Raw genomic sequence first — 27,704 nt, forward strand, 5'->3', positions numbered from 1 at the left:
AATCGTCTCAAAATATGATTCTAATTCACATAATAATGCTATTAAAGACTTTTTTATCCTGTCGTAGGCACTTTAAGTACAGTACGGACGTACTTTTACTTCGTTACATTCCACCACTGCTGAAAGTATGAATGAGGGCGGATAGAATGTTGGCAGAAGACTGGTGAAGGTGTCAGGTTACAGTTGCCGCTGTTCAACGCAACTTGTCTACCCAAATTATAAAAGCAGCAGCACTCAAGAAGCGAGAAATCCGCAACCATGGCCGAGCCCCCTGCCGTCATTTCGGAAAATCAAGTTTCTCGTTTTTTACGATACTCAGATCTCATCCCTCGTCTGGAGGACGCTTTGGCCAAATTTTCCCTAAGAGACACTTCAGAGGTGATCCAACCTTTGAGGTTTTCAATACCACTGAAAAAACACAGCAGGTAAGCGTTTTTTTTCATATTTCTAGCATGATATACGTTGCATATTACTAGTTGTGGTTAACATTCTTCAACGAAATGAAGTATTTATTTTTAACTAATTTCTTCTCGTTTGTAGAACATTTCGCGGTCCATTATTCGCGATCCCATTCACAGTGGACCCCCAGACATCGAGAATTGTACTCAAAAAACAATCTTACATTAGAAAAATTGTACAAAAAGTGGATGTCCATCTTCTTATTATACCTTCTTCTATATAGTGAATGAATATTTACAGTGCCCTCCATGATCATTGGCACCCCTGGTTAAGATGTGTTTTTTAGCTTCTAATATATATTTTTTAAATTCAAATAATATGGAACCTTCATGGAAAATAAGAGAAAAATCCAACCTTCAATACAAGTGCATTTATTCAGTGGGGGAAAAAAATCCCACATAAAGAAATAATTATTTGATATCAAATAATGTGTCACAATTATTAGCACCCCTGGTGTTAATACTTTGTACAACCCCCTTTTGCCAACAAAACAAGGTCTGGGGACTGAGATGGCCAATGGGAGGAGCTTGATTTTGTGTCTGGTGAACCATTTCTGTGTAGATTTGGCCATATGTTTAGGGTCATTGTCTTGCTGAAAGACCCAGTGATGACCCATCTTCAGCTTTCGGGCAGAGGGCAACAGATTTTGATTTAAAATGTCCTGGTATTTCAAAGCATTCATGATGCCATGCACCCTAACAAGGTTCCCAGGGCCTTTGGAAGCGAAACAGCCCCACAGCATCACTGACCCAACCCCATACTTCACAGTGAGTATGAAGTGCTTTTCAGCATGCGCATCTTTCGTGGCACGCCAGACCCACTTAGAGTGTTTGTTGCCGAAAAGCTCAATCTTGGTCTCATCTGACCAAAGCACACGGTCCCAGGCTTCAACTGTACCACTGTATTTACTGAGTGAAATAGATTTTGAAAATACTCCTGTTTCTGTTTTTTTTTGGGAGGGTTTGTGCAGTTTTTTTTTCAAATACACATGGGCCACACTTACTATGTATATGGCGGAAAAAACTCAGGTGACTTGAAGTTCCGCTCTGAGACCCCCAATTTGGCCAAATTTCAAAACTGTCCGATATGCATGCGTGATACATCATTGGAAAGCTTAAAATCTGTATTTTCTGGTGGGAAAAAAAAATCTAAACAGCAAAACCCTTACTGGAGGTGAGAGGATGAGAGAGCAGAATTAAAGACGCCATGATTTTAACGAGATAGTATCGCGTACTTACCTTCTTTCGATCCAAAAACTCCATGTAGCATGTATCACTGAGTGTCAAAACACAGCTGTGAATGGCCACAGCTAGATTTTGGGGGGATTTTATGGGTGAAACATGGTAATTATATAACAAGGGTCGCGATGCAGAAATCGCAGACATCAAGGAGTGGTCGACTCGAGATGTTCTTTTTCATATATTTACCCTTTTAAAGGTTTTTTTTTTTTCTCCAATTTTTCTTTGTTTGGATCGATTATTTATCATTTAACATATCAGAGAAAATGCGACAGTAACAAAAAAAAAAAAACTACAATAAAACGATAGTTATGAGGTAGATATCCTAGTGACTTTTTTTTTACAGACACCAGTTTTTTTCATTGTGACGTTATTTGTTCAAAAGTATCAAATATGCGGATGAATAATTTTTAAAGTCGTTTTTTTTTTATTTTTTTTAACGAAATATTAGACATCAATTATTGATTCTAAGATAAAAATGACGGACATTTTGAATAACAAATATAATTAATTGTCTTCGTTTTATGGCTGGGTTGAAACAAAAGCAGTTGCGCGACGTCTGTAAACGAGGGTTTCCAGGGTAAAACGGGCAGATTAAAAATAGGTTGGGGGCTTAATGTGCCATGAATCTGCTATGGCAGCATATAGACATATTGTTCTATCAAACACAACAGTTGTTTTGGCTTAAAATACATCAGTTTCTTTTAACACTAGCAGTACCAGGGGGTTTTGGTGCTCCCTAATATTACCTGGGATCCGCCCCCAAGCCGAGCCTAGCCTTTGTTTTGTAAATTGGGCCATTACTCATCCACCGCTGGCCGCATTCCATTTCTATTTTTCTTCCCCCACCCCTGTGTACTGTCAAATTTGTTGATGGCAGCATATTGTTTCAGCCGTTTCGACAAGGTTAGAGCCGCTATCGGACTCTTTCACGTTCATTTGTAGCCGCTGTTAGCCGCCAGCATTAGCCTGTGGCTTGGCTACCAGACGAAAGCACTGAAAGCAGCATCCTCTCCTGAAATCGTGAGAACCAGGGAGGACAGCGGGTGAAAGCCCGTCTGGAACCCGCCAAGAGTTTACTTAATGTCGGGTGAAAGTTTGGCGAAGCTAACTTAAGCCCGACTCCATCCCGTTTACTTGTAACGTTAGCCGATGGCGTTAGCCTACTGGGCTTCTGTTTGTTTGGCTTCCTGAAAACCACGTGACTCCATACGTAAGCACACTGTCTGCTTTCTGAAAGGGGAATGAACATAGCCGAACAAAACAGAGTCAAAGCGGGATCAAAAGACTATATTTTCTTGTTTTATTAAATTACCGAATTTGCCAACATGGTCAAAATTATGTCGGTCATCGTGAAGAATTTCGGTGAAGGTAAATTTTCTGTTTACCGCCTGCTCTATAATAAATAAATAATCAACACCACTAATTGTAATGTTAGTTTATTGTTCATTGTGTTTCTTCATTTGTAATGTTTGTTTTGTTTTTCAGTTTTGCTAAACGCACAAGTGCACTTAGTGCACTTTTTATCGTCGCTTTTGGTAACGTAACAACTGGCCAATTGGGCTGACGTTTCAAGCCCTACCCCTTATTGCTCCGTTTGAAGGGCCAAAGGGTAGGAGTAGAAAAACAGAAATGGGATGCGGTCGGCGTTGCATAAATAATGGCCCCATTTACAAAACAAAGGCTAGGCTCGGCTTGGGGGCGGATCCCAAGGTGTCCCAAAATGGGACACCTATGGTACTTAATGTGTTAAAGAGGAGTGCAAGAGCAGAAACTGCTTTTTCAGTCTTGTCTGTGTTTTCCGCCATATGTTTATAAAATTTATTATTTTTGGGGAATTTTTGACTGGTTGAAATTTTATTTTATTTTGAATTTTTATTACTCGTGGATGAAAATATAGAGATTGATATTCTTCTTGGAATACCGTTAATGTTTATTTCCCCCAAAACGGGATTTTAATAAATTAATTCATTTCCTTTTATTCAAAATTATCCATATATTTCTTTACTGCCCAACACAAAATTTGCGCGGGGCAACGGTAACACTACAACTGAATGTTAAATAGGGGCTGAAAAATATTGTCCAGCTGGCCGCAATTGGCCCCTGGACCATAAGTTTGAGACCTCTGACCTATATGAATGTAGTCAAAATATTTCAGGTGGAAAAAAAACAAAAACATAATTTGTACGTGTAACGATTCATGTAAATATATTAACCACCACAACACATACTCTGAATACTATACCTGTGCCTGGGCCCTCCAATTAATGAATTAAAATACTGATTTAAATTATTTCTAAAAATGTATCCTTTAAACAGAGATATCTTCCTGATGCCGACATACATGGAAAACAACGGAATCTTATGTACGAAATTTTTGAGCATCTACAATCGTGAGAAAGGTTCTGAGCCAGCATCAGATCAAGCCACAGTAGTCCTGCTAGACCCTGACAGTGGAAGAACAATGGCTGTAAGTAGCGCGCTAGGTCATGATCATCAACAGGTTATGAGTTAATACTGATTTGCAGGTGATACAAGGAAATGTCTTGACCTACATGAGGACGGCCGCGGCGTCAGCCATTTCTGCAAAGGTTTGTTCTCTGTAGCTCACGTTTCAAAACATCCACTAACACAGGGGTTTTCAACCCAGTCCTCAAGGCACACTGTGGGTCCTGGTTTTTGTTCCAGCCGATCCAGCAGAGACAGTTGAACCAATGAGGCTTCTGCTAAAACAAGCCACACCTGACTGCAATCAACTGATTGCACTTGTAAAACACCAGATTGGGGAAAAAGTGTTGTCATCTTGTTTGGTAAGAATGAAATCCTGCACCCACAGTGTGCCTTAGTGGAATAGGTTGGGGACCCCTGCACTAACAAATAGTAAAAATGCTTTTTGTACAGCTTTTGATGCCTCATAAAGCGGAAGTATTGGCCATCTTGGGAACAGGACAACAAGCTCTGAGCCATTATGATGTCTTCACCGAGATGTTTTCATTTAAAGAGGTACTAAATATAGTTAAAGAAAAGGTTTGGTCTTGCATTACATATTTTTAAGCTAAGATTGCCATAAATCACGGGTGTTCAAACTTTGAAACTTGAAATCCTTCCACTTTCATTCGGTAAACAGAGGATGGGAATCTCTGTGGTTGCCATTGACGGTGACATACACCTAATCCAATTTGACTGGGAGGTCTAGAAATTGGATTGGATGCCTATCGCCGTCGATGGTAGTGCAACATGATCACTCAATGCTAGCCTTCCCAGTTGAAATGGATTTGATATTTATAACTGTCAATGGCAGTGAATGGGTTAAGGCAGGGGTCAGCAACCCAACATGTTACAAGAGCCAAATTGGAAGAAAAAAAAAACGAAATACAAATATTTCTGAGCCGCAAAAAATTAAAAGGCTTATACAAACCCTAGCAAAAAGATTGGCATCACCAGTCTCAGAGGAGCACTCTGTCAGACATTTTATTATGTAGAACAAACTCTGATAAAAAGCTTGAAAAAATAATGAATTAATTCAAAACTGCAACTCTTTAGCACTAAGAAACACAAAAAAAAAAAGAATAAAAAAACATTGTGGGTGTCAGTAAATGTTACTTTTATAGAGCAAGTGCAGGGATATAAATATAGAATCACTCCATTCTGAGGAAAAATATATGGAATCATGAGAAACAAACAAGAAAATATCAAAACACATCTCTATTATTTAGTTGCACCACTACTGGCTTTTATGACAGCTTGTAGTCTCTGAGACATTGATTTGATGAGTGACAAACAGTGTTCTTTATCAATTTGGTGCCAACTCTCTTCGATTGCAGTTGCCAGATCATCTTTGCAGGTCGGAGCCTTGCTGTGGACCATTTTTTTCCCAATAGGGTTGAGATCTGGGGTATTTGCAGGCCATGACCCAATGAGTCTTTCTCCAATGAATGCTTTAACAGTTTTAGCTCTGTGGCGTGATGCATTGTCGTCTTGGAAAATGATTTCATAATCGCCAAACATATTTTCAATTGAATGGATAAGAAAGCTGTCTAAAATTTCAATGTAAACTTGTGCATTTATTGAAGATTTAACCACAGCCATCTCTCCAGTGCCGATGCCTAACATGCAGCCCCATATCATCAAGGACTGAGGTAACTTTGATGTTTTCTTCAGGCACTCATCTTTGTAAATCTCACTGGAACGGCACCAAACAAAAGTTCCAGCATCATCATCTTGTCCAATGCAGATTCTTGACTCATCACTGAAAATAACCTTAATCCAGTCATTCACAGTCCATGATTGCCGCTCCTTAGTCCATTGCAGTCTTGTTCTTTTCTATTTAAGTGTCAATGAGTTTCCTTTTAGCTTTCCTGTATGAAAATCCAATTTCCTTTGGGGGATTCTTCAGGCAGTCATCTTTGTAAATCTCACTGGAACGGCACCAAACAAAAGTTCCAGCATCATCACCTTGTCCAATGCAGATTCTTGACTCATCACTGAAAATAACCTTCATCCAGTCATTCACAGTCCATGATTGCCGCTCCTTAGCCCATTGCAGTCTTGTTCTTTTTTAAGTGTCAATGAGTTTCCTTTTAGCTTTCCTGTAGGAAAATCCCATTTACACAGCTCTGTCCCATACCTTGACTCCAGCTTCCTCCCATTTCTTCTTCATTTGTCTAGTTGTACATCTTCTGTTTTCAAGACATACATATGGCCTGTAGTTGTTTGTCATGACGTTTGGATGTCTACCAGGCTTAAGTTTAACAACATTGCCATGCTCTATGTACTTGGTCCAGATTTTTGATAGAGCTGACTGTGAACAGCCCACATGTATGGCAACCATACGTGTAGCGTTACCTTCTTCAAGAGGTTTGATAATCTCCCCTTGGTCTCAAGAGACATCTCTCTTGTTGGAGCCATGATTCTTGGAAGTCCACTTGGTCCACCAGCCCTCCAAGGTGTGATAACTCCACTGTTTTTAACTGCTGACTAACGAGCAGATCTAATCTGAGGCAGGGGCCCAATTTAGGAAAGGAAATTGACTGAGTTTGTCTGTATTTTCTCCTCAAAATGGAGTGATTCCATATTTTTTCTTCAAATGGAGTGATTCTATATTTCTTTCCCTGGACTTGCTCTATAAAAGTAACATTTACTGACCACCACATAGTTTTTATTCATTTCTTTTAGTGTTTCTGAATGCCCAGGAGTTGCACTTTTGAACTAATTCATTATTTTTTACAAGCTTTTTATCTGAGTTTGTTTTACATAATAAAATGTCTGAGAGAGTGCTCGTCCGAGACTGGTGATTCCATACTTTTTGCTAGGGGTTGTATAAGCCTTAGAATAAAGGCAACACATACTGTATATATATCTATTTAGCCTACTATCAAAATGACTAAGTTGGCTACAAATATATAATGAGCTTTCATGATTAAATGTTTATTTTCCCTGTAGTACATCCTATAGAGGATGACGCATCACGTAACAACTCTGTTGTACGACGACGCCTCAAGTTTAACTTCATTATTAATAAATTAGAATGTTTGTGTCATGTTTGTCCTCTGACAGAAACCATATTAAAACAAAGTTAGATTTCCCTCTCCCTTACGCTAAAGAGCCGCATGTGGTTCTAGAGCTGCTGTCAAATGAGTTAAGGGCTACAAGCAACAAAATCATCGAGAGTTACAGCGTATTGCAAAAAAAATAAAAATAAAAATCCAGAAACAGCAAAAATGGCAAGAAAATCACAACCACGATAGCTTGTTATCCAATTGAATTATTATTTTTTTTAATATAAATTTATTTACGCAAAACAAAATACCGAAATTCTACAGTTTCCTACATTGATTTCAACTTGTTGTCAGGTTTTGACCCCTGAGTTAAAGGAGGGGCACTGTTTAAGTGACTAGTGCCGTCTACCATTAAAGCTGAAAAGGGCAACAGAACGCAGGTTGAATTTAAGCTTCGTGTGCGGTCCATAGTCAATGTAATTTTGAACACGTCAAAACAAGTAAAACTGATCCGGTTGAGGTGAAGTGAGGTGAATGTCAAGGTGAGGTGAGGTTGCGGTTGAAGGTGTGGTGAGTTGAGGTGAGGTTAAAAGTGCGGTGAGTTGAGGTTGAAGGTGAGGTGAGTTGAGGTTGAAGGTGAGGTGAGTTGAGGTTGAAGGTTAGGTGAGATACCCTTTATTGTCCCATAGAGAAATTCATTTTCACATTCTGTCCTAACCAATATTAATACAGTCAATTCATTATGGACAACATTTAAGATATATCTTAATTTTTGATAATATTTATGAAAAAAATAAGAGTAGACTATACATAATAAAAAAGTGTGTGCAGTTTAGAATTACACTGAGCTGAATTCGCCCATTAGGTTTAGGTAAAAATCACTCAAGTGTTGCTGTTCATACTACAATTATTGACATGCAGTGGTAAATTCTAATAACTTTATCCTGAAAACAGAGCCAACAGTATTGATTGTATGGGTCATCGGTGATTCTCATTCGTGCACATTGTCCCAGGACTCAAGACCATAGGGGCCCCTAAATGACCCTTAATTTATTTCACTTTACATTCACATATTTCTTTTTTATTTAAATCATTGTCTGATTAAATATGTTCTCCTCAATATATACTAAAAACGTAACATATTAAATATTTCAATTACCATAATTTTCGCACTATAAGGCGCACCTGACTATTAGCCGCCACCCACCAAATTTGGCACGAAACTGCATTTTTTCATTGATAAGCCGCACTGGACCCGCACCTGTCCTCAATGTATTGTGGGATTTTTACACCAAAAGATCTTAACCGGCAACACTATTTGACAGTGGCATCATATGACTGTCATAAGACCAAATGAACCACTGTGAAGCTTTGAACCAATTGGCTTCATTTGGCCATCACTGCTCCCTTGTGGGAGACAGTCAACCTCTGTTGCCACCTGCTGTCAATACTTTCGTTGTCCAACATGCCTCCTAGATTGCATTGCAGCGCTACTGATGTAAATAACAATCAAAATTCATGTTCTGTGGTAATTATTTCTTCAGTTACTGTTCCGTTTGTTTCATTAACTGCTAGTTTTTGGATTTGGTAACACTATTTGACAGTGGTGCCATTAGACTGTCATTAGACAATCATAATTACGACATGAAACCGTCATGAGCATTAATGAATGCTTACAACAGACGTCATTTAGTGTTATCCGGCAAATAATTTGACTTTTGAATGGATGTAAAAGATCCAAGCTGGACATAAATGGGGTTAGTGACATAATTTGCTGAATGACACCTAATTACATAAGCATTCATTATTGCCCATGATAGTGTCATGTCATCATTATGACAGTCTTATGACAGTCGAATGACGCCGCTGTCAAATGAAATGTTACCTATTAACCCAAATAAATCAACAAATAAGCCGCACTAGACCATAAGCCGCATGATTCAAAATGAAGGGAAAAAGTAGCGGCTTATAGTCCGAAAATTACGGTATACTGTATATATATTTTTTGCCCCGTCTTAGCAGAGAATAGTTTGACCCCGCTCTGGCGCACTCAAGGCTACTCAAGGTCTGAAGCGGGAAATTAAAATCTGTCATTGTTATAAACTCTAAACATGGCGAGTCGTCATAAATCGGGTGTTCAGAAAAGAAAAGAAAAAGATGAAGATCATAGAGGTAAACGAGAAAAAAATGACGTTTTTAAAACTGATCACTAATATTTTCCTCTACTATTACACAGCAAAAAAATGAATTTTTGTTATATCTAACCTGGAATTTACATGAAAGGTGCGCGTGTGGGGCCGCAGCAAACAAGGAATGGAGAGGTTTCAGAGCTCCGTCAGCGGTTCGGTTACCCTGTGCGACTCCACTGCGACAGCGGTGACGGAAGCCGACGTCATTGTGACAGTGACTTCGAGTTCAGAACCCGTGCTCTTTGGACAGTGGGTCAAACCGGGAGCACACGTGGCAGGTGAGCAGACAAAACAAGTCATGTTTTTTTTCCACAGTTGCTTGAGTTAAGAAAAAAAATGTTACCGGACAGCCGTAGGAGCTTGCAGGCCCGACTGGCGAGAACTGGACGAAGTGCTGATGAAGGAGGCGGTGGTGTACGTTGACAGCAGGGAGGGAGCCGCAGTAGAGTCTGGAGATATCCTTCTCTCCGGGGTCAGTTTCAAGTGCAGTTGTACCTTGAAATACGAGGTTGTGACTCAAAACACATCTAAAATATAGAAATAGCAGTAAGTATTTTTTTAGAATTTTCTTTTTAACTCATTGACGGTGATAAACACCAAAGCATGAAGCTTTTTCATTTAAAATAGGTTGTCAGTAGTAGACATCCAATCGATTTGAAGTTCAAATCGATTGGATGTTTTGTGCCGTCAAAAGCAGCCAATTAGTTAATCTTAAGGCAAAAGAATCTTTTAGATCAGGGGTGGGCAAACTATTCCACAAAGGGCCGCAGTGGGTGCAGGTTTTTGTTGCAACCCATCAGGAGGACAGCTTTTCACCAATCTGGTGTCTCACAAGTGCAATCAGTTGATTGCAGTCAGGTGTTTCACGTTTTCCTGGACCTTCCATTGGTTAAACTGCTTATTCTGGATCAGTTGTAAAAAAGAGCAGGACCCACTGGGGCCCTTGAGGACCGGTTTGCCCACCTCTGTTTTAGATCATCTCAAAGTAGTTGTAGTTAAGTGTTTTCCCCTTTTATACTAATGATCATGAATCTGTTTAATATTAATTATTGTGTTTTTAGAAATCAGTGGCAGGGCTGTACACAGCACATACAGCGCTTCACTTTACATGGTTACATCGATCGAGATCGGTGTATATTACAACAACAACAACAAAACAGGTCTAGTAGGTGAAAACACAAAGTATTGTCTTAAAGGTTGTGCATTAGACAGTGGTGGATGAAGCCCCCCCCCCCCCTTTTTTTTTTAAACCAAAGTAAGAGTACAGATACAGGTGCAAAAAAATACTTGAGTAAAAGTACAGGTATCTATGAAAGAATTACTCAAGTAAAAGTACTTGCTTTAAAATTTACAAGTAAAAAGTAAAATTATTTTCTCTCGATGCAAAAATGCAATACATATATATATGGCGGAAAACACAGACAAGACTAAAAAAAGCAGTTTCTTCTCTTGCACTCCTCTTTATAGGAAACTGCTGTATTTTAAGTCAAAACAACTATTGTGTTTGATAGAATAATATGTCTACGTACAGTGGGGAGAACAAGTATTTGATACACAGTCAATGGGAAAACCCATTGGCAGTGTATCAAATACCTGTTCTCCCCACTGTATATGCTGCCATAGCAGATTCATGGCACATTAAGCCCCCGAACTATTTTTAATTTGTCCGTTTTACCCTGGAAACCTCCGTTTACAGACATCGCGCAACCGCTTTTGTTTCAACCCAGCCATAAAAAAAAGGTAATCATATTTATTATTCAAAATGTCTGTCATTTTAGCTAAGAATAATTAATTGATGTCTAATATTTAATTAAAAAAAAAAAAACTTTGAAAAATTACTCGCATATTTTAAACTTTTAGACAAATTACGTCACAATGAAAAAAATAGTGTCTGTAAATAAGTCACGGCTATCTACCACATAACTATCGCTTAATTGTATTGTTTTTGTTACCGTAGCTTTTTCCCCAATATTTTAGATAAATAAACAAAGAAAAATTGAAACAAAACCCCAAAAAAACCAAAAACGTTTCAAAGGTTAAAAATATGAAATAGAAAAGAAAATCTCGACAACTCCTTGATGTCTGCGATTTCTGCATCGCGACCCTTGTTATAATACCATGATTCACCTATAAAATCCCCCAAAATCCTGCTGTGGCCATTCACAGCTGTGTCTTGACACTCAGTGATACATGCTACATGGAGTTTTTGGATCAAAAAGAGGTAAATATATGGTATTATCTCGTTAAAATCATGCCGTCTTTGATTATGCTCTCACCTCCAGTTAGGGTTTTGCTGTTTTAAAAAAAATTAAAACAATTTTCAAAATGCCCACCTGTTCAAAAATTTTCCTCCCCCAGAAAATTGAGATTTTAAGCTTTGCATATCACACATGCATATAGGACAATTTTGAAATTTGGCCAAATTGGGGGAACTTCAAGTCACCTGAGTGTTTTCCGCCATATACAGTGGGGCAAATAAGTAGTCAACCACTAATTGTGCAAGTTCTCCCACTTGAAAATATTAGAGAGGCCTGTAATTGTCAACATGGGTAAACCATAAGAGACAGAATATGGGAAAAAAATCCAGAAAATCACATTGTTTGATTTTTAGAGAATTTATTTGCAAATCATGGTGGAAAATAAGTATTTGGTCAATACCAAAAGTTCATCTCAGTACCTTCTAATGTACCCTTTGTTGGCAATAACAGAGGCCAAACGTTTTCTGTAACTCTTCACAAGCTTTTCACACACTGTTGCTGGTATTTTGGCCCATTCCTCCGTGCAGGTCTGCTCTAGAGCAGTGATGTTTTGGAGCTGTCGTTGGACAACACGGAATTTCAACTGACTCCACAGATTTTCTATGGGGTTGAGATCTGGAGACTGGCTAGGCCACTCCAGGACCTTGAAATGCTTCTTACGAAGCCACTCCTTTGTTGCCCTGGCTGTGTGTTTGGGATCATTGTCATGCTGAAAGACCCAGCCACGTCTCATCTTCAATGCCCTTGCTGATGGAAGGAAATTATCACTCAAAATCTCTCGATACATGGCCCCAATAATTCTTTCCTTTACACAGATCTGTCGTCCTGATCCCTTTGCAGAAAAACAGCCCCAAAGCATGACGTTTCCACCCCCATGCTCACAGTGGGTATGGTGCAATTCAGTATTCTTTTTCCTCCAAACATGAGAACCTGTGTTTGTACCAAAAAGTTCTATTTTGGTTTCATCTGACCATAACACTCCCAGTCCTCTTCTAGATCATCCAAATGCTCTCCAGCAAACCACAGATGGGCCTGGACATGTACTTTCTTCAGCAGGGGGACACGTCTGGCAGTGCAGGATTGGAGTCCCTGGCGGTGTATTGTGTTACTGATAGTAGCCTTTGTTACTGTGGTCCCAGCTCTCTGTAGGTCATTCACTAGGTGCCCCCGTGTGGTTTTTGCTCACCGTTCTTGTTATCATTTTGACGCCACGGGGTGAAGAGGGAGTTGAAAGCCTGTGTTGCCCAATGACAGCCCCAAAACATCACTGCTCTAGAGGAGATCTGCATGGATGAATGGGCCAAAATACCAGCAACAGTGTGTGAAAAGCTTGTGAAGAGTATACATACAGTATACATACAGAGTTGGGTAGTAACACATTAAATTTACTCTGCTACATATACTTTAGAAACTTTTTGAAAAAAATGTACTTCTAAGTGTAGTTTTTCTAAGCCATACTTCTTTTACTTGAGTCAATTTGTGAAGCAGAAACGCTCTTACTCTGCTACTTTGGGCTACACAAGTCGTTACATTTTTCCTCTTTGTTCTATATTTTAGATTTTACCTTTTTTAGATATGCCAACAATGAATGGCTCTACCAGTTTCACCAATGAGATGTCGAAACAATAATCACATCTCCATTATACAAATCAGACTCAAGCTTACCGTTCTATGATCACACCAGCCTTTTCAATCATGTGGCGTCTTTACAGCACCGGAAAAAAGTATTTGGCATAGAGCGCTGCCGTCAACATGACTCGAAAGCGCAGATTTTAACCTCTCTCCCAGTTTTTATTTGGCACCGACCAAGGGAAACCGGAGATGTGATCCTTTTAATGTCATAGTAGGAAATTTCTCCACTAGAGGGCACTCATGCTTTTTGGCCGAACGATGCTTCATTTCTGGAGACTTTTTTTTCTCTTGCCAGAATTCAATGATTTTTGGGGAGGGGTTGTATTTCTTTGGCTTAATGTGGTTATGTAATATGTTATCAATTGCGCCGGAGGCATGAAAACAAAAGTATCAATTCAAAATGAGAAAAAAAGAAAACAAAAGTAACGTGTAACGCAGGCAAAATTTTGGAAAGTAGTGGATAAAAAGTACAGATATGTGCTGTAAAATGTACTGAAGTAAAAGTCATAAGTACCACTTCATATTTGTACTCAAAGTACAGATACAGAAAAATGTATTTAAGTACAGTAACAAAGTTCTTCATTACATTTCACCACTGGCATTAGAGTTGTTCGATAATGACTTTTTAACCGATATTGTCCAACCCAAAAAATCCAATACAGATATATGTGTTCGTGGACTTGACATATTAATTATTTTTCAATCATTTGTTGTTCATTTAATTTTTGCAATGCAAATGGTCTGCTCACATATGGATGTAGATTTGTGTCTTTATTATTCAATCCCAAAAAAAAAAAAAAAAAAAAAAGTCGCTTCGATCAAAAAATATATTTTCAATTTAAAAAAACACGTGCTTGAATGTAAAAATAATTTTAAACTAAAAAAAAATGCATTTCTAAACTATTAAAATTTTTTTGTTTTGTTTTGATTGAAATCAAGTTTTTTTTTATTGAAACAACTTTTTTGATTGAAGTAATGTAGTTTTGCGTTTGGGCCACATTTTGGGTAAGACATTTGTGTCTCTATTATTCAATCAAAAAATAAGGTGCTTCAAACAAAAAAAATATAAAAGAAAAATCACTTCAAAATTTTTTAAAACATTAATCGTAGAAAAAAAGTTTTGAATGCGAATGAATATTTGAGACTCAGAAATTTGCAGTTGAACACTTTTTGAACACAATTTTTCAGTCGCTACTTTTTTTTTTGATTGGATAAAAAAAACACAAATCTACTTCCATACTCACATAAAAAAAAAATCCATGCATCTTAGTTTGGAGACATCTAATAGTCAATAAACGTAACTGCAGTATTAAGGTGTGACCAGCCCTTGTACAAAGTCAGAGGGCATATACATACTTTGAAGGCAATATGCATGTTGGCCCAAAAACAATGCTATTATTAACCAATATTTTAATATGCTTTGATCGGCTGATATTATTGGCTACATCGGACAACTCTACTGTGCATATTTACAGTATTTACACAGAAACTTTAAGACATTTTGAAAATGACTCGTATTTCAGGTAGAAGTGTTTGCAGAGCTCGGAGAAGTTATCAGCGGAGGAAAACCTGCACTTAGAGAGAAGACAACTGTGTTTGAATCCCTTGGTGAGCAAGAAATCTTATTTACTTACTTGCTAGAACAACGCTATGAAGTATTTGTTCCTTTTTTGGTGCAGGAATGGGTCTTGAAGATGCAGTGAGTGCCAAGTTAGTGTTTGACCAGTGGAAAGCAAGCAACCAACCCAAGGGCGTAGGTTTTGTCTCAACAGAGGCAGGGACGCTATAAATGCATAACCTGCATGTACCCTTTTTGCTGGGGACGGGACAAAGACCAAATGCTGATGCATTTCTTACGTAAAAATGAATCAAATTGAAATTATTTTGATGGGAGAAAGTCATTTTTTAAAATGGGGAATCCCCCCTTGCTTCATATGAAGGAAATTAACAGTGGTTGCTTTGCTTTTTGAGAGGGTGGGGGTAGCAGGGAGAGATACTATTTAACCGATACATGGAACTACGTTAGCCTGTATATTCATCGTTATTTCCCCTATTTTCATCTTTAGTGCATCAGTGGGTTGTGCAATTATGGCATAAAATATGGGGATTAAACTTTATCGCAATTATGATTCATGGACAATTTTTGGAAAGAGAATGTCTGCATAAACTGCAAATAAACATTTTTAAATAATGAATAAAAAGTAAATGTAATCAATGAATGCACTAATAGGTATTTTGTTTCAGAAGTTACAACATGCTCAAGTCTCCTTTCCTTCTAAACCAAGCCGTTTACAAGAAGAAAAGCAGCATCACTTGTTTTTTTGTCAATACTTTCTTGTGAAACACAGACTGGGTCCTAGGACCTCTTACACTGAGCAGCTTGTTCTATAGTTTCCTGCAGAGTTCCTACATTTCTCAGTTTAATTAACATTAAGAACAGAAAACACATACACTGCGGCTCAAATAAAATAAAATTAAACCATTTGGTGTGCACCAGAAACTACCTATGCATTTTGTGTACATCCACCTGTATCCATGTACACAGCCAGAAGTTTGTAATCGTACCTTCGTAAAAGCTACGACCTGGTGCAGACTGCTGTACCCCTTGCACTGAAAGAGACTGCAAGACTTCAAAATGCGTTAAAAATGTTGTTCTGAGAAAATGTAATTGTGACAATGTGAAAGTAATGCAGCGCTATCTTTATTTATCTCTGAATTCTGTAATATCGTTTTTAGCACACCGAAACTGCTGATGTCCGATGCGCACCTCCAGTTGGCGGCATATTACGGGGAACTTTCTGGTGCGCACCAAATAGTTTAAAATATTAAATTCTGTCTATGTCCCATGAGGGGCTCCGTAACTTTTCATAACTCTAGAAATGTACTATTTGTTCTAATTAAGCCCAAACATCTAGAGCAGGGGTCCCCAAACGTTTTCCTGTGAGGGCCACGTAACTTTTCCCTTCTCTGATGAAGGGCCAGGGTCAGTTTGTAACAGAAAAAGTGTGACGATTGCAGGAGTGCCTAAATGTAAAAATTTATTGTTTTTCAGAAAGCCACAATCAAATAACCCTTTCTGGATTCTTCACGGAACAAAAGTAAATAAAATAAAAATAATAATATAATAATAATAATTATAAAAAATAATAACACTATTAAATAGATAATAACCCTCTCTGGGTTCTGCACAGAAAAAAGCCAGGAAATAAATAACACTATTGGGGGGAAAAAAAAAAAAATAAAAAAATATCAAAATGCTCTATGGTATTGTTCAGGGGGCTAGACCAAAGGTGGAGGTGGGCCGTATCTGGCCCGTGGGCCGTAGTTTGGGGACCCCTGATCTAGAGTTTGGTAATTTTCCAACTAAATCAAGAAAAAAAATGCTTCCACATAATGTTTTGGACAATATCCATTCTAGAATTAAGAACGTTTGACATTTCAGTTTATAAGATTATTCAAATTTTTTAGAATTTTTTTTTTTTTTTTTTTTTTTTAGAATTTATAAAAAAATTCTTATTTCAAAAAAACTTCAAAAAATTAAAATTTTGCTTCAAGTAAGCAAAACTTACTTGAAGCACTGGCAGATAATTTCACTTATTTCTATTAGAATTACAACAAAGACAATGGAATTTAATTAGTTTTAAAGAGGTGTGTTTTCGCAGTGTACTCGAGTTTTGCTGGTAAGCAAGTTCAAAGTTTAATCTTATGCAGGTCGAACTTTCAGCAGCAAAATTAATGGTGTGTTCCCCACCTCCACAACATTGATGTCTTTTTACATTACTTACAGTGGGTGGCTGCTGCTGCTGGCCGAAAAAGACTTCCAATATCAGCCTTTGAAGGGGGCGTAGGAGGGGGCATGCATGACATGCATTTCTGTCAAGGTTTTGTGAGTGTGCATGTCTGTTGGGGGGGGGCAGTCTAGTCATCAGCCAATCAAACGTGCGTTTGAAGGGGAGGGGAAAAAAATGGACTAGCACATTAAGCAAGTAAAAAGGGGAAAATTTAAGTCTGAACATGAGAATTCACTTAATAATGATAGGGCCAATTCTATCCATACAACATATGGAAAGACAATCTAAATTACCTATATCACTGAGCTCATTATATAATGCAAATAAGGTTGGCATTGTCATGTCCCTACAGTCCCTATGCAAACCTACGCCCTTGAACCAAACATGAAGTCACTTCTCCAAACTAGCACTTTTCATGACTTTATTTACTTACAAAAGGTGAAATTATACCATATTAGGCAAAACTTTAAATCCACTTTTGCTGCTCTGCTGAAACAAAATGAGTCCAGAAGTTGACTTGATCATTGCTCGTAAAGAAAAAAATAAAACTTCAAGTTTACAGTTGACGATGACGTTGTAAGACAGGCAGAAACTGCTGTCGACCACAGCTCACTCCCAGACACTCATGCAGTTGGCCGTCCATCGAGTTAAAAAGCTTTGACTGTGTTAATACGGGAAAATCAAATAAGAAATTCAACTAATAGCCTTCGACAATTAGCGTTTAAATACTGAACGACCTTCATCTAGACTGTTGAGTCAAGCGTCAAAACCAGTAGCAGCTGTTATTACACAAGTCACTTCAACTTAACTTATTTCCATGAATTAATTTAACTGGATATATGTCTGTGACTAAAACAATGTTATGAAGGCCTCAGGAATTTCTATATTATGTAAAAATGTCTACATAAAAATGTGTTGTTTTGTGAAAAAATCTTCGGTCTTTATTTCAGAATCCTGACATTAAATATTAAAAAGTGGACTTACTAAAGCAGCCATGCTCTTGATCAAACTAAAAATTAAAGTTTTTTTGTTTAACAAGGGCCTCTAACAAGAGCGTTGATAGAAGAAATAAAAAGAATCATCAGGAAAGCAGCAAAGCTTCCTTCTTTTACAAAATTCGGCACTTCCTCCTCCTCTTCTTAACGGGCGGTGGGCACAGGACCGCTCGGATGGCTTCGTCGAACACCGTTTTAAGGCCGCGCTGTGTCAAAGCGGAACACTCCAGATACTTTACGGCACCTGACGGACCAATAAAGAAAAAAAATCAACAAAAGAAAGATTCATGAAAATTAATCACAGGAAGACCTTAATCATTAACCCTTCCAGGCAAGAATTATATTCAGGGCTAGTCTTCCCAGTTTAATCGAATTGGACATCTATTGCCCTTAATGGTATGCAATGAGTTCAGTACTATGGGGAAAAAAATATGTGGCCCATGCTCAATGTGGTACACCCAAGGGCACGGGTTGAGTCAACTTTAATCCATTTTAACTGGCTGCAAGTGTGATTTAGGTATTGCGACCACCTGTTATATGCCAGAGGTAAGAAACAAGTACTGTTAATTACACAAATTAGAGAAGCATCACATGATTTTTTTAAAGGGTGCCAATACTTTTGTCTGGCCCATTTTTGGAGTTGTGTAAAATGATAATGATTTAATTTTTTTTCCATTCTCTTTTGTGTTTTTTCATTGCAAGCAAAATCAATGAAGATATTATTACCAAAGCATTTGTAATTGCAATCATTTTCTGGGAGAAATTGAGCATTATCTGACAGAATTGCAGGGGTGCCATTTTTTCCCCAGAACTACAACCTAATAAAAAAAAAAAAATCTCCTGGCTGTCAAAGTGAAAAAAAAAATCAGGCCCATCCAAACTATGCAACTTATACTATAGTCTGGAAAAATCAAAATAATTAAAATAAATTGAAATGAAGTTTTTAAAATGGTCACTTGCCCAATAAAGTGTAAAGTGTCAACTTTTTAATAGCTGTCCACTCTCCCTAAAAGGGTTTAAAAAAGATTATATATATATATGGCGGAAAACACTCAGGTGACTTGAAGTTGGGCTCTGAGACCCCCAATTTGGCCAACTTTTAAAATTGTCTTATATGAATGTGTGATACATCATTGGAAAGCTTAAAATTTCAATTTCTGGGGGAAGAACATTTTTGAACAGGAGGGTTCAGAAATGTTTAAAAAAAATTTAAACCGCAATACCCTAACTGGGGGTGAGAGCACGCAAGAGCATAATTAAAGACGCCATGATTCTAACGAGATATTATCGCGTACGTACCTCTTTTCCATCCAAAAACTCCATGTAGCACGTATCAAAGCGTGTCAAGGCACAACTGTGAATGGCCACCGACGTATTTTGGGGGGATTTTATGGGTGAAACATGGTAATATAACAAGGGTCTCTATGCAGAAATCGCAGAGATCAAGGAGTGGTCGAGATTTTCATTTTCATATATATACCCTTTTAAACTTTTTTTCCCCCAATTTTTCTTTGTTTGGGTCGATTATTTATCATCGAACATATCGGAGAAAATGCGACAGTAACAACAAAAATACAATTAAGCGATAGTTATGAGGTAGATATCCGTGACTTTTTTCCAGATGCCATTTTTTTCATTGTGACATACCGTAATTTCCCGAATATAAGGCGCACCCGTGTATAACGCGCACCCCCAATTTACCTGCAAAATCTAGGGAAAATTCTTGTACCCGTGTATAACGCGCACCCTAATTTTAGCACCAATAAATATGGTAGAATACAAGAAAACAGCTCGTGTAGAAATACAGAAATGTCATTTTAATTTAACAAATTATAAACAGACATAACACAGCACAAGCATAGCACAGTGACAATTACCGTTCCGGTAGTGCAAAACATTACTGTAACAACCTTTAACAACTTCTCCAACTTAAGAGAACCCGTGAGAAAACAAAACAGCCATATCTGTATTATACATGAACATCTAAAGCATTCTTATAAGTGCTTTTCTGCCCCTACCAATTGCTTTTGCTGATGACTTTGCTTGTTCCAGCTGCTTCTTCATTCATTTCCAATACCGCACACTCGATTCTCCGACGTCATACCGTCTTGCCGCTTCACGAATTCCAGCTTCCTCAGATACGGAAATTACTTTCCTTTTGAAGGCTGCCGTGTAGCTTGCTCGTTTCATCATCATGAAATACCGCAAATGTATCTTCCTTGGAATTATACTGTTAAGTAAAAGTGACGACTGAAGTGGGAAAACGAAAGGAGCTCATAACAGTGCAGACGAAACGAACTCACGGAAGTCATTCGACCAATCAGAGTGAAGTATTACCAAAACAAACGGTGACGTAATATACCGTAATGGCGGCAACAGATCACCGTATGAGTTTTCTTCAACACAACATGGCCGTGTCAATAAAGAAAAAGTCTTAAAATATACATATTTATATGTATTTATGTCTGTCTCCATCCATATACCCGTGTATAATGCGCACCCTCGATTTTACAAGTGGATTTGGGGAAAAAAAGTGCGCCTTATTTTCGGGAAATTACGGGTAATTTGTTTAAAAGTTGAAAATATGCGAGTGAAAATTTTTTTTTAGTTCTTTTTTTTTTTTTTTTTTAAACGAAATATTAGACATCAATTAATGATTCCAAGCTAAAAATTAAGACATTTTTAATATAGTTAATTACCTTCGTTTTATGGCTGAAACAAAAGCGGTTGCGCGACTTCTGTAAACGCGGGTCTCCAGGGTAAAACGGACAAATTTAAAATACTGTAGTTCGGAGGCTTAATGCGCCATGGCAGCATATAGACATATAATGACATGTAATTTAGTAAAAAAAAAAAAAAAAAAAAAAAAAAGACAAAAATTTTTTTTCACTATATATATATATATATATATATAGTGCCCTCCATAATAATTGGCACCCCTGGTTAAGATGTGTTTTTTAGCTTCTAATATAGCTTCTAATATTTATATATACAGTATATATATATATATATATATATATATATATATATATATATATATATATATATATTCCCCCCCCCCCCCCCCCCCCAAATAATATGGGACCTTAATGACCTTAATATTATTTGGAAAAAAAAAAAAAAATTGAAGCTAAAAAACACATCTTAACCAGGGGTGCCAATAATTATGGAGGGCACTGTAAATATATGTATGTATATATATATATATATATATATATATATATATATATATATATATATATATGTGTTTGTATGTCTGACACTGACTTATTTCTTTGGCCATGGCCAAGCCTTGTGGGTAGATAATGGGCGCGAGTTTCTTCTCCTTGAGCTTGTCAATGGTGTCCTTGTCGTCCCTCAAGTCGAGCTTGGTGCCCACCAGGATGATAGGGGTGTTGGGGCAATGATGTCGCACCTCTGGGTACCACTGAAGGACAAGCAAGTAACAATAGTCAGCAGCATTCAAGACATAAGACAATGCCTAATTAAAAGCTTACTTACTTTAGCGCGGACATTTTCAAAAGAGGCAGGACTAACTAGTGAGAAGCAAATCAGGAAGACATCCTGAAAAGGGAGTAAAAAAATAGACAAAAATATTACAAATTCAATCATTTTTTAAATAAATATATAAAATAAACAATGATCTCTCAGTTAATGGAACCAAAACTGAAGTGTTTTTGAATGTTGCTTTTATATTGTTGTGTCCATGCAAAAAAAAAGTTTGCCCTCCTTCTGAATTTTGTTTTGTATTCATCACATTTAAATATTTTCCAGTCATTAAGCAGATTTTGATATTAGAGGAAAAACAACTCAAGTGGGTAAATAAACGCAATCCCTAAAGAAAGTATTTTACCTTAGAAGGCCACATTTGAAAAAGTCTCTTCTGTTAAAAACTGACTTATTTTTATAGTATTGCATTAACAAATGCCCCCAATCAAACTCATACGGGTAATTCAAAACGCTATTACCCCTTAAAAAGAATAGGGACACCATTAAATTGTTCTAGACGCTCAAAAAAAGAAATGGCACTCGACAGCAAATGCATTCAAAAAAATCATTAGCTCAAACAAAATCTTAGCTTATGTTGGTCTTAACTGGGAGCAGATGGATTCAGCCATGTGAAATGAGGTAGACTAGAGGGCCATGTATCCACCCAAATCAATGAAAACACAAACACTTTCAAAACAAACCATTACAACGCCACCTTAATTAAACGAATACTCGAAGCGGCAAAATTTAATTTGAACCTTTTTTCTAATCGAATACTCGAGTTAATCGAATAATCGCTGCAGCACTAATTCGACACCAGCGCATTCGCAGTCATTCTGTCCGATTTTTTTGGGGCATTTACAGGTCACTTGCTGTTCATTTACAGGTCATTTCCTGTTGAGTTTGAGTCACTACCTGATCATTTGGGTGATTCCCAGGTCACTTCCTGTTCTCTAAGTCAAAATAACAAGAAGTGACCCATAAAATACCCCAAAATGAAATCAACAGGTAAATGACCTTAAATGGCCCAAAATTACCTCATTGCCTGGCATTGGCTGCCAATGACGGCCATAGACGTTTAATCCATTTGAAGTGGGAGGGATGGCAGCGAATGAACATTCGTTCATTCGCTGCCACCCTCCCAGTTCAAATGGATTGGACGTCTACTAGTGATAAACTCATTCCCATTCACAGCAGAAGCTTGTTTTTCTGTTTATTAGTTTGTAGAATATCCTAGAATGATTTCCTAACCAATGTATCGATAATCATTGTATCGCCATATCGTCAGATCATTGTTATCGTGAGCTTTGTATCGCAAATCGTATCGTATCGTGAGGTAACAAGAGGTTCCAACTCCTACCTGCCATACACTGCAAACATTTTCCGTTTTTTTCTCCCAAGATTCATCATGCCATCTCAACGTGTAGCGATGAATTGCTCACACGAAGGCTCGAGACTATGAGGATTTGGACATCTTTTGTGAGGGTCAAGGGGAAGAACTTCTCCCCGGCTCCTCGATCGTCTCTTTGCTTTCAACATTTCAGCGACGACAGTTTTGGAAGCCAAGGAGGATACAACCTTGTGTTTTTCAAAGACGTAAGTAGACCCTTACTGGCAATTTGATACGTTGAATACTTGATCGCGCCATGCTTTTTTGACTGCGGAAACAAAGGTTCAGAGAGAAATCACAAACCTAGATATAGGTCTACCACTCTTCATTTTGTGAAGTGTCGAGCTGCCAATCATCACCAACATCTGCTGTGCCGAGTAAATCGTCGTCATCTGACGCATCAGGTTCAAACATGTAGGAATTAATTGTTCCTGTGAGCCTTTGCCATCGTTAGAGTCACAAAAGTGCGATCTTGAATGTTTACTTTCGGTGGAAATATCACAAACATCATTGCTGCTGCTATGCTCGCTGTGGATAGTCTTCTGTTGCGTTCGGGAATTGACGTCACACTTCCTGGTTTGGTAAGGGACTATTAACAGAGTGCAAAAAAACGAAAAATAAATAAAACGCAAATTATCCTTGTAGTTATGCATTAAAAATGACATGGTTGTTTTGGCGAACCCGTCCAAAGTTAATATTCGGAAAATTACCGTCTTGGCCCAAATATAAGACGGTGAAAGTGGGTTATTTCGGGGTCTAGACATTATACCCATTCACGACGCTAGATGGCGCCAGATATCAATTAAGCGAATGCTGAACTTGAGGAGTAATGTTTTGTCAAGACAGGGCTCAGCTACTCTCAAGTTTAACCAGTTTGCATTATTTTATTGCAATGTTTTTCCTTATTCAAATTTGATTCAAGACTACAGTTACAGTTAGACCTCACTTTGATGGTTAATGCGGTTATTGCAATTTTGTTTTTTATCACAACAGATTGGTTTATTTACATTTCAAAAACCAGAAGCCATTCATTTACAAATCTGATTGTACTTTAGTTTACATATTTAAATGTTCAGATATTAAGATTTGAATGACGCAAAATAACATGCCTTTTCTCTCAAATATATTGTTATAATCATTTGTTTCGGATGTACTGTAATTATTTTCTGTATAAAAATTAATTTGGTGTTCAAAAAGTCTTTTCAAACTTGAGTCTTGAAAAAGAGGGGGTCGTCTTTTAATCAGGGCCGTCTTATATTCGGGCCAATACGCTACATCAAAATCCGAAAAGCTCTTAAACTGCCCTTTAACTCACTGCCACACCTAAATCTGCTGAATTAAAATTGATTTGATACAAGGGCGTAGGTTTGGTCTCAATATTGGTAGGGACAATATTCCATAACCTCCATGGACACTTTTCGCTGGGGACGGGACATTCATAATGATCAATTCAAAATAAATCTGTATTGACTTATACTAACTTTTATGTGTATTGATTGGTTCAGCCTACACCGTTGAATTCAAACCTTTGTTTTCAAAAACTACTCAAGAAATATTATGAAAACTTCCAGAAAAAAATCTGGATTTTATGAGCAAATTGAAATTGAATTATTTGAACATCACTTAAATTATATTGACATACACAATAAATATAAGCTTGTTAATCATATCCCCTAACTATCCAGGAACTTTAAAAAAAAAAAAAAAAAAATGTCTTAAGACTCCTCAACATTGTCTAAATAAAGAAATTACATATATATCTGAAAAAACTTCTTTGACAAGGAATAACAAAAATAAAAATGGAGCCGACTTTCAGGTAAAACACTACAGCTTTTGTCAACAAGCACAGCCAAACTCAACAATAAAAATGAAAGCTCCTGTAAGCTGCATTAAGACCACAAATAACATCAAAAGTCAAATTGGGGAGAAGGGGGTAAACCTCGGTTCACTACATTTCTCACAGTTAATTTAACGTTAACAGTAGAAAACACATAAAGGAGGACACTTCTCTCTAAGCCGCTTCCGCCTCAAATTTTACAGGTTAACAAGTTCACACAGTTTAATGTTATACTAACTCTGATGGAGGTCGGACTTTCATTAGCAAAATTAGTGGTGTGTTCCCCATTTCAACAACATTGACGTATTTTTACATTTCATACAGTGGCTGCTGCTGGATGAAAAAAAAAAAACATCTTATATCCCTAATATTTCTAATATCTAATGTGTGTGTGTGTTGGGGGTAGGGTTGGGCATCGTTTGAAATTGAACGATTCCGGCTCCGATTACGATTCCACGTATCGATTCCGGTTCCGAACGATTCTCGCTTCCGATTATTTTTAAGAGGCAGGGTCCCAAAAAAAAAAAAAGGCAGGATTAAAAAAAATGCATGATTTAAATAAAACTTCTCGATGATTTTTTAAATTATATGAACTTCTGACAGGGCTAATTTTAACTTGTATGTAAATATCAGTCTTTTAACTTGAGCAATTTTTTCCCATTTGGCAGTCAGGGAATCGAAACATGGAATCGAAATTTAAAAATTCCAACGATTCCGGGAGCATCTGAGTGATATAACCGGTTCCTATCGATGCTCGATGCCCAACCCTATTTTGGGAGGGGGGGGTCAAGTCATCAGCCAATCAAATATGTGTTGAGGAGTAAAAAAAAAAATGGACTGGCACATTCAGCAAGTGGAAAGTGGTACATGTAAGTCTAAACAAAATTAAAATAATTAACTTAATAATGGTGGGGTCAATTACAACAATTACAACATATGGGAAGACAATCTAAATGACCTATACAACTGAAGTCATTATATAACGCAAATAATGTTGCTTAAAATTTGGTGGGGACAATTTGAGATTCCTGAAAAGTTGGTAGTGTTTTGTCCCTACCGTCCCTATGCAAACCCACGCCCTTGATTTGATCATCTGGAACACTTAAAACACTAGAAGTCCAAGAGAATTCTGGAGCATGGGCATTTGTATCGGGAAAGGCAAAATGGACCTCTGCTGGACATTATAGTTTAATTAAGGGCGATACGCACAAAAAAATACAATCAGAAATCAGTGAGGAGGCAAATAGTTTTTCCAAGACATTGTAATCCTGGAGAATGTGTTCACTTAAGAGTAACTCCTACTTTGTGAAGCACAGAGGCAGATTTGTACTAAGGACAAAAGGCAGTAAACAAGAGCGCCTTTCACTCCTCCAGCTGCCTTACAGAATGTGTATAGGTACTATGGATACATGGCTCCGAAATGCTGAGTGTGCACACTCAGTCTGGGCCTGAGAATGACTCAAGATGGTGGCATGACAGCCTGGCGTGCAACGATCGAGCACTGCTGGTCTACGTACCGTCTGCGGGTAGGACAGCGGCCTGAGTCGGTCATAGTCCTCCTGTCCTGCCGTATCCCAGAGGCCTAGATTCACCGGTTTGCCATCTACCATCACATTGGCTGAATAGTTGTCGAAGCTGAAGGCAGAAGTGCATAAAATCATTAGGAACGGACTGGAAAAATGACGATTAAGTCTCTCCTACGTGTTTTGTGTCTTACACAGTGGGGATGTACTCTCCGGGGAAAGCATTGGTAGTGTAGCTGATCAGTAGGCATGTTTTACCCACAGCCCTATGAAGAAAAACCAAAATTATTACCATTATTATTGGCATGTACTATGGTAAAACTGCTTGTACGCTGGGAAATTTTGACGGTATCGTTTGTGTTTGTTAGCATGTCTGTCTTGCAGTTTTGAGGTTTGCAAATATTTTAACTATTACCTTATTGGCGGCCATTGACGGCAATAGACGTTCAATCCAATTTTACTGGGGAGCTGGCAGCGATCAAATGTTTGTAGTGAAACATGATCACTCAATGCCAGCCTTCCCGGTTGAAATGGATTTGACGTCTAGAACTGTCAATGGCGGTGAATAGGTTAAGGGCTACAAGCAACAAAATAATCCAGAGGTATAAGAATAGCAGGGGGAAAACCATTTTTAGTACATTTTATACTATTGGTATTCATATATACAGTATATATATTTTTTTTTTATTCACACTACTTTGCAGAACAAAGGAAATGTCAATCGACAGCAAAAAAAAGGAAAGAAAATCATAAGCAACATTTTTAATTCAAGTAAAACAAAATATATGTTTAAACCCTGTTTGAATAACGTCCTAACATCCAACAATTCAAGTAAATATTATACAAATGTTTATATTTCGATTATTTTTGTGGAACTTGATAGTTAATATTATAAATTCTTTGGGAAGGAAACCTTCTAGAAAACTATGTTTGCTTGGAAAAACATAAAAACTTGTTTTGTAAACTTTGTTTACGCTTTGTAGAAAAAAAAATCGATTAATATCTGATTTTTATGACGCTGGCATTGCGTTGTAGTCCAAAGGTTGCGCGACAAGTTTATTGTGGAAAAATCCTAAACAAAATAGTGAGCATTACGTTTTTTTTTTTTTTTTTTTAAATCTGAAAGACGTATTTGTAGCTTAAATGTACGAAATGCTGTGTTTAAATTGGACCTGGAGGATAAATGCGCCTGTTGAGCTATCTGGAACAACAGCTGTTGCTCATATCGGCAGCCCGTTAGCCGCTAACTGGGTCAACTTAAATAATAATTTACAAAGAAAACGTTCGTTTTAAAGCGTTATCTGCGACCATAACAGTTAAACAAGGCGCCCCTAAATGTATAAAATAAAAGTTGAACTCACCCGTCACCCACAACCACACACTTAATGGCCTGCATCGGAGGAGC

General features: G+C 37.6%; 2 protein-coding genes across 2 annotated transcripts; one reads left to right on the plus strand and one right to left on the minus strand.

Moving 5' to 3' along the window:
• Positions 1-258: 258 nt before the first annotated feature.
• LOC130909444 (ketimine reductase mu-crystallin-like) lies at positions 259-15,374 on the plus strand. The gene is made up of 8 exons (XM_057825927.1): positions 259-425; positions 4,017-4,167; positions 4,226-4,288; positions 4,599-4,700; positions 9,479-9,662; positions 9,735-9,856; positions 14,798-14,882; positions 14,954-15,374. The coding sequence occupies exons 1-8, from the start codon at positions 259-261 to the stop codon at positions 15,061-15,063; spliced, it is 984 nt and encodes a 327-aa protein (XP_057681910.1). The 3' UTR covers positions 15,064-15,374.
• Positions 15,375-16,836: 1,462 nt separating this feature from the next.
• Positions 16,837-27,704, minus strand: LOC130909443 (ras-related C3 botulinum toxin substrate 1). Its single transcript, XM_057825925.1, has 6 exons — positions 27,661-27,704; positions 26,494-26,565; positions 26,294-26,411; positions 21,562-21,624; positions 21,328-21,487; positions 16,837-18,304 (listed from the first exon to the last, which is right to left on the minus strand). Exons 1-6 carry the CDS (start codon positions 27,693-27,695, stop codon positions 18,174-18,176), a joined length of 579 nt encoding a protein of 192 aa, XP_057681908.1. The 5' UTR covers positions 27,696-27,704; the 3' UTR covers positions 16,837-18,173.

Source organism: Corythoichthys intestinalis, chromosome 21 (assembly GCF_030265065.1).
Source record: "Corythoichthys intestinalis isolate RoL2023-P3 chromosome 21, ASM3026506v1, whole genome shotgun sequence".
Classification (NCBI taxonomy): Eukaryota; Metazoa; Chordata; class Actinopteri; order Syngnathiformes; family Syngnathidae; genus Corythoichthys; species Corythoichthys intestinalis.

What these genes read in the sequence shown, in the direction of transcription:
- LOC130909444 (XM_057825927.1), top strand. Translation starts at nt 259, where the DNA reads ATGGCCGAGCCCCCTGCCGTCATTTCGGAAAATCAAGTTTCTCGTTTT. An exon ending in GAGATATCCTTCTCTCCGGG is followed by an intron (nt 9,857 to 14,797) that starts GTCAGTTTCAAG and finishes CTCGTATTTCAG; the next exon opens with GTAGAAGTGTTTGCAGAGCT. An exon ending in AACTGTGTTTGAATCCCTTG is followed by an intron (nt 14,883 to 14,953) that starts GTGAGCAAGAAA and finishes TTTTTGGTGCAG; the next exon opens with GAATGGGTCTTGAAGATGCA.
- LOC130909443 (XM_057825925.1), bottom strand. Translation starts at nt 27,695, where the DNA reads ATGCAGGCCATTAAGTGTGTGGTTGTGGGTGACGG. An exon ending in TTGAAAATGTCCGCGCTAAA is followed by an intron (nt 21,488 to 21,561) that starts GTAAGTAAGCTT and finishes CTTGTCCTTCAG; the next exon opens with TGGTACCCAGAGGTGCGACA. An exon ending in GGCCATGGCCAAAGAAATAA is followed by an intron (nt 18,305 to 21,327) that starts GTCAGTGTCAGA and finishes TTGGTCCGTCAG; the next exon opens with GTGCCGTAAAGTATCTGGAG.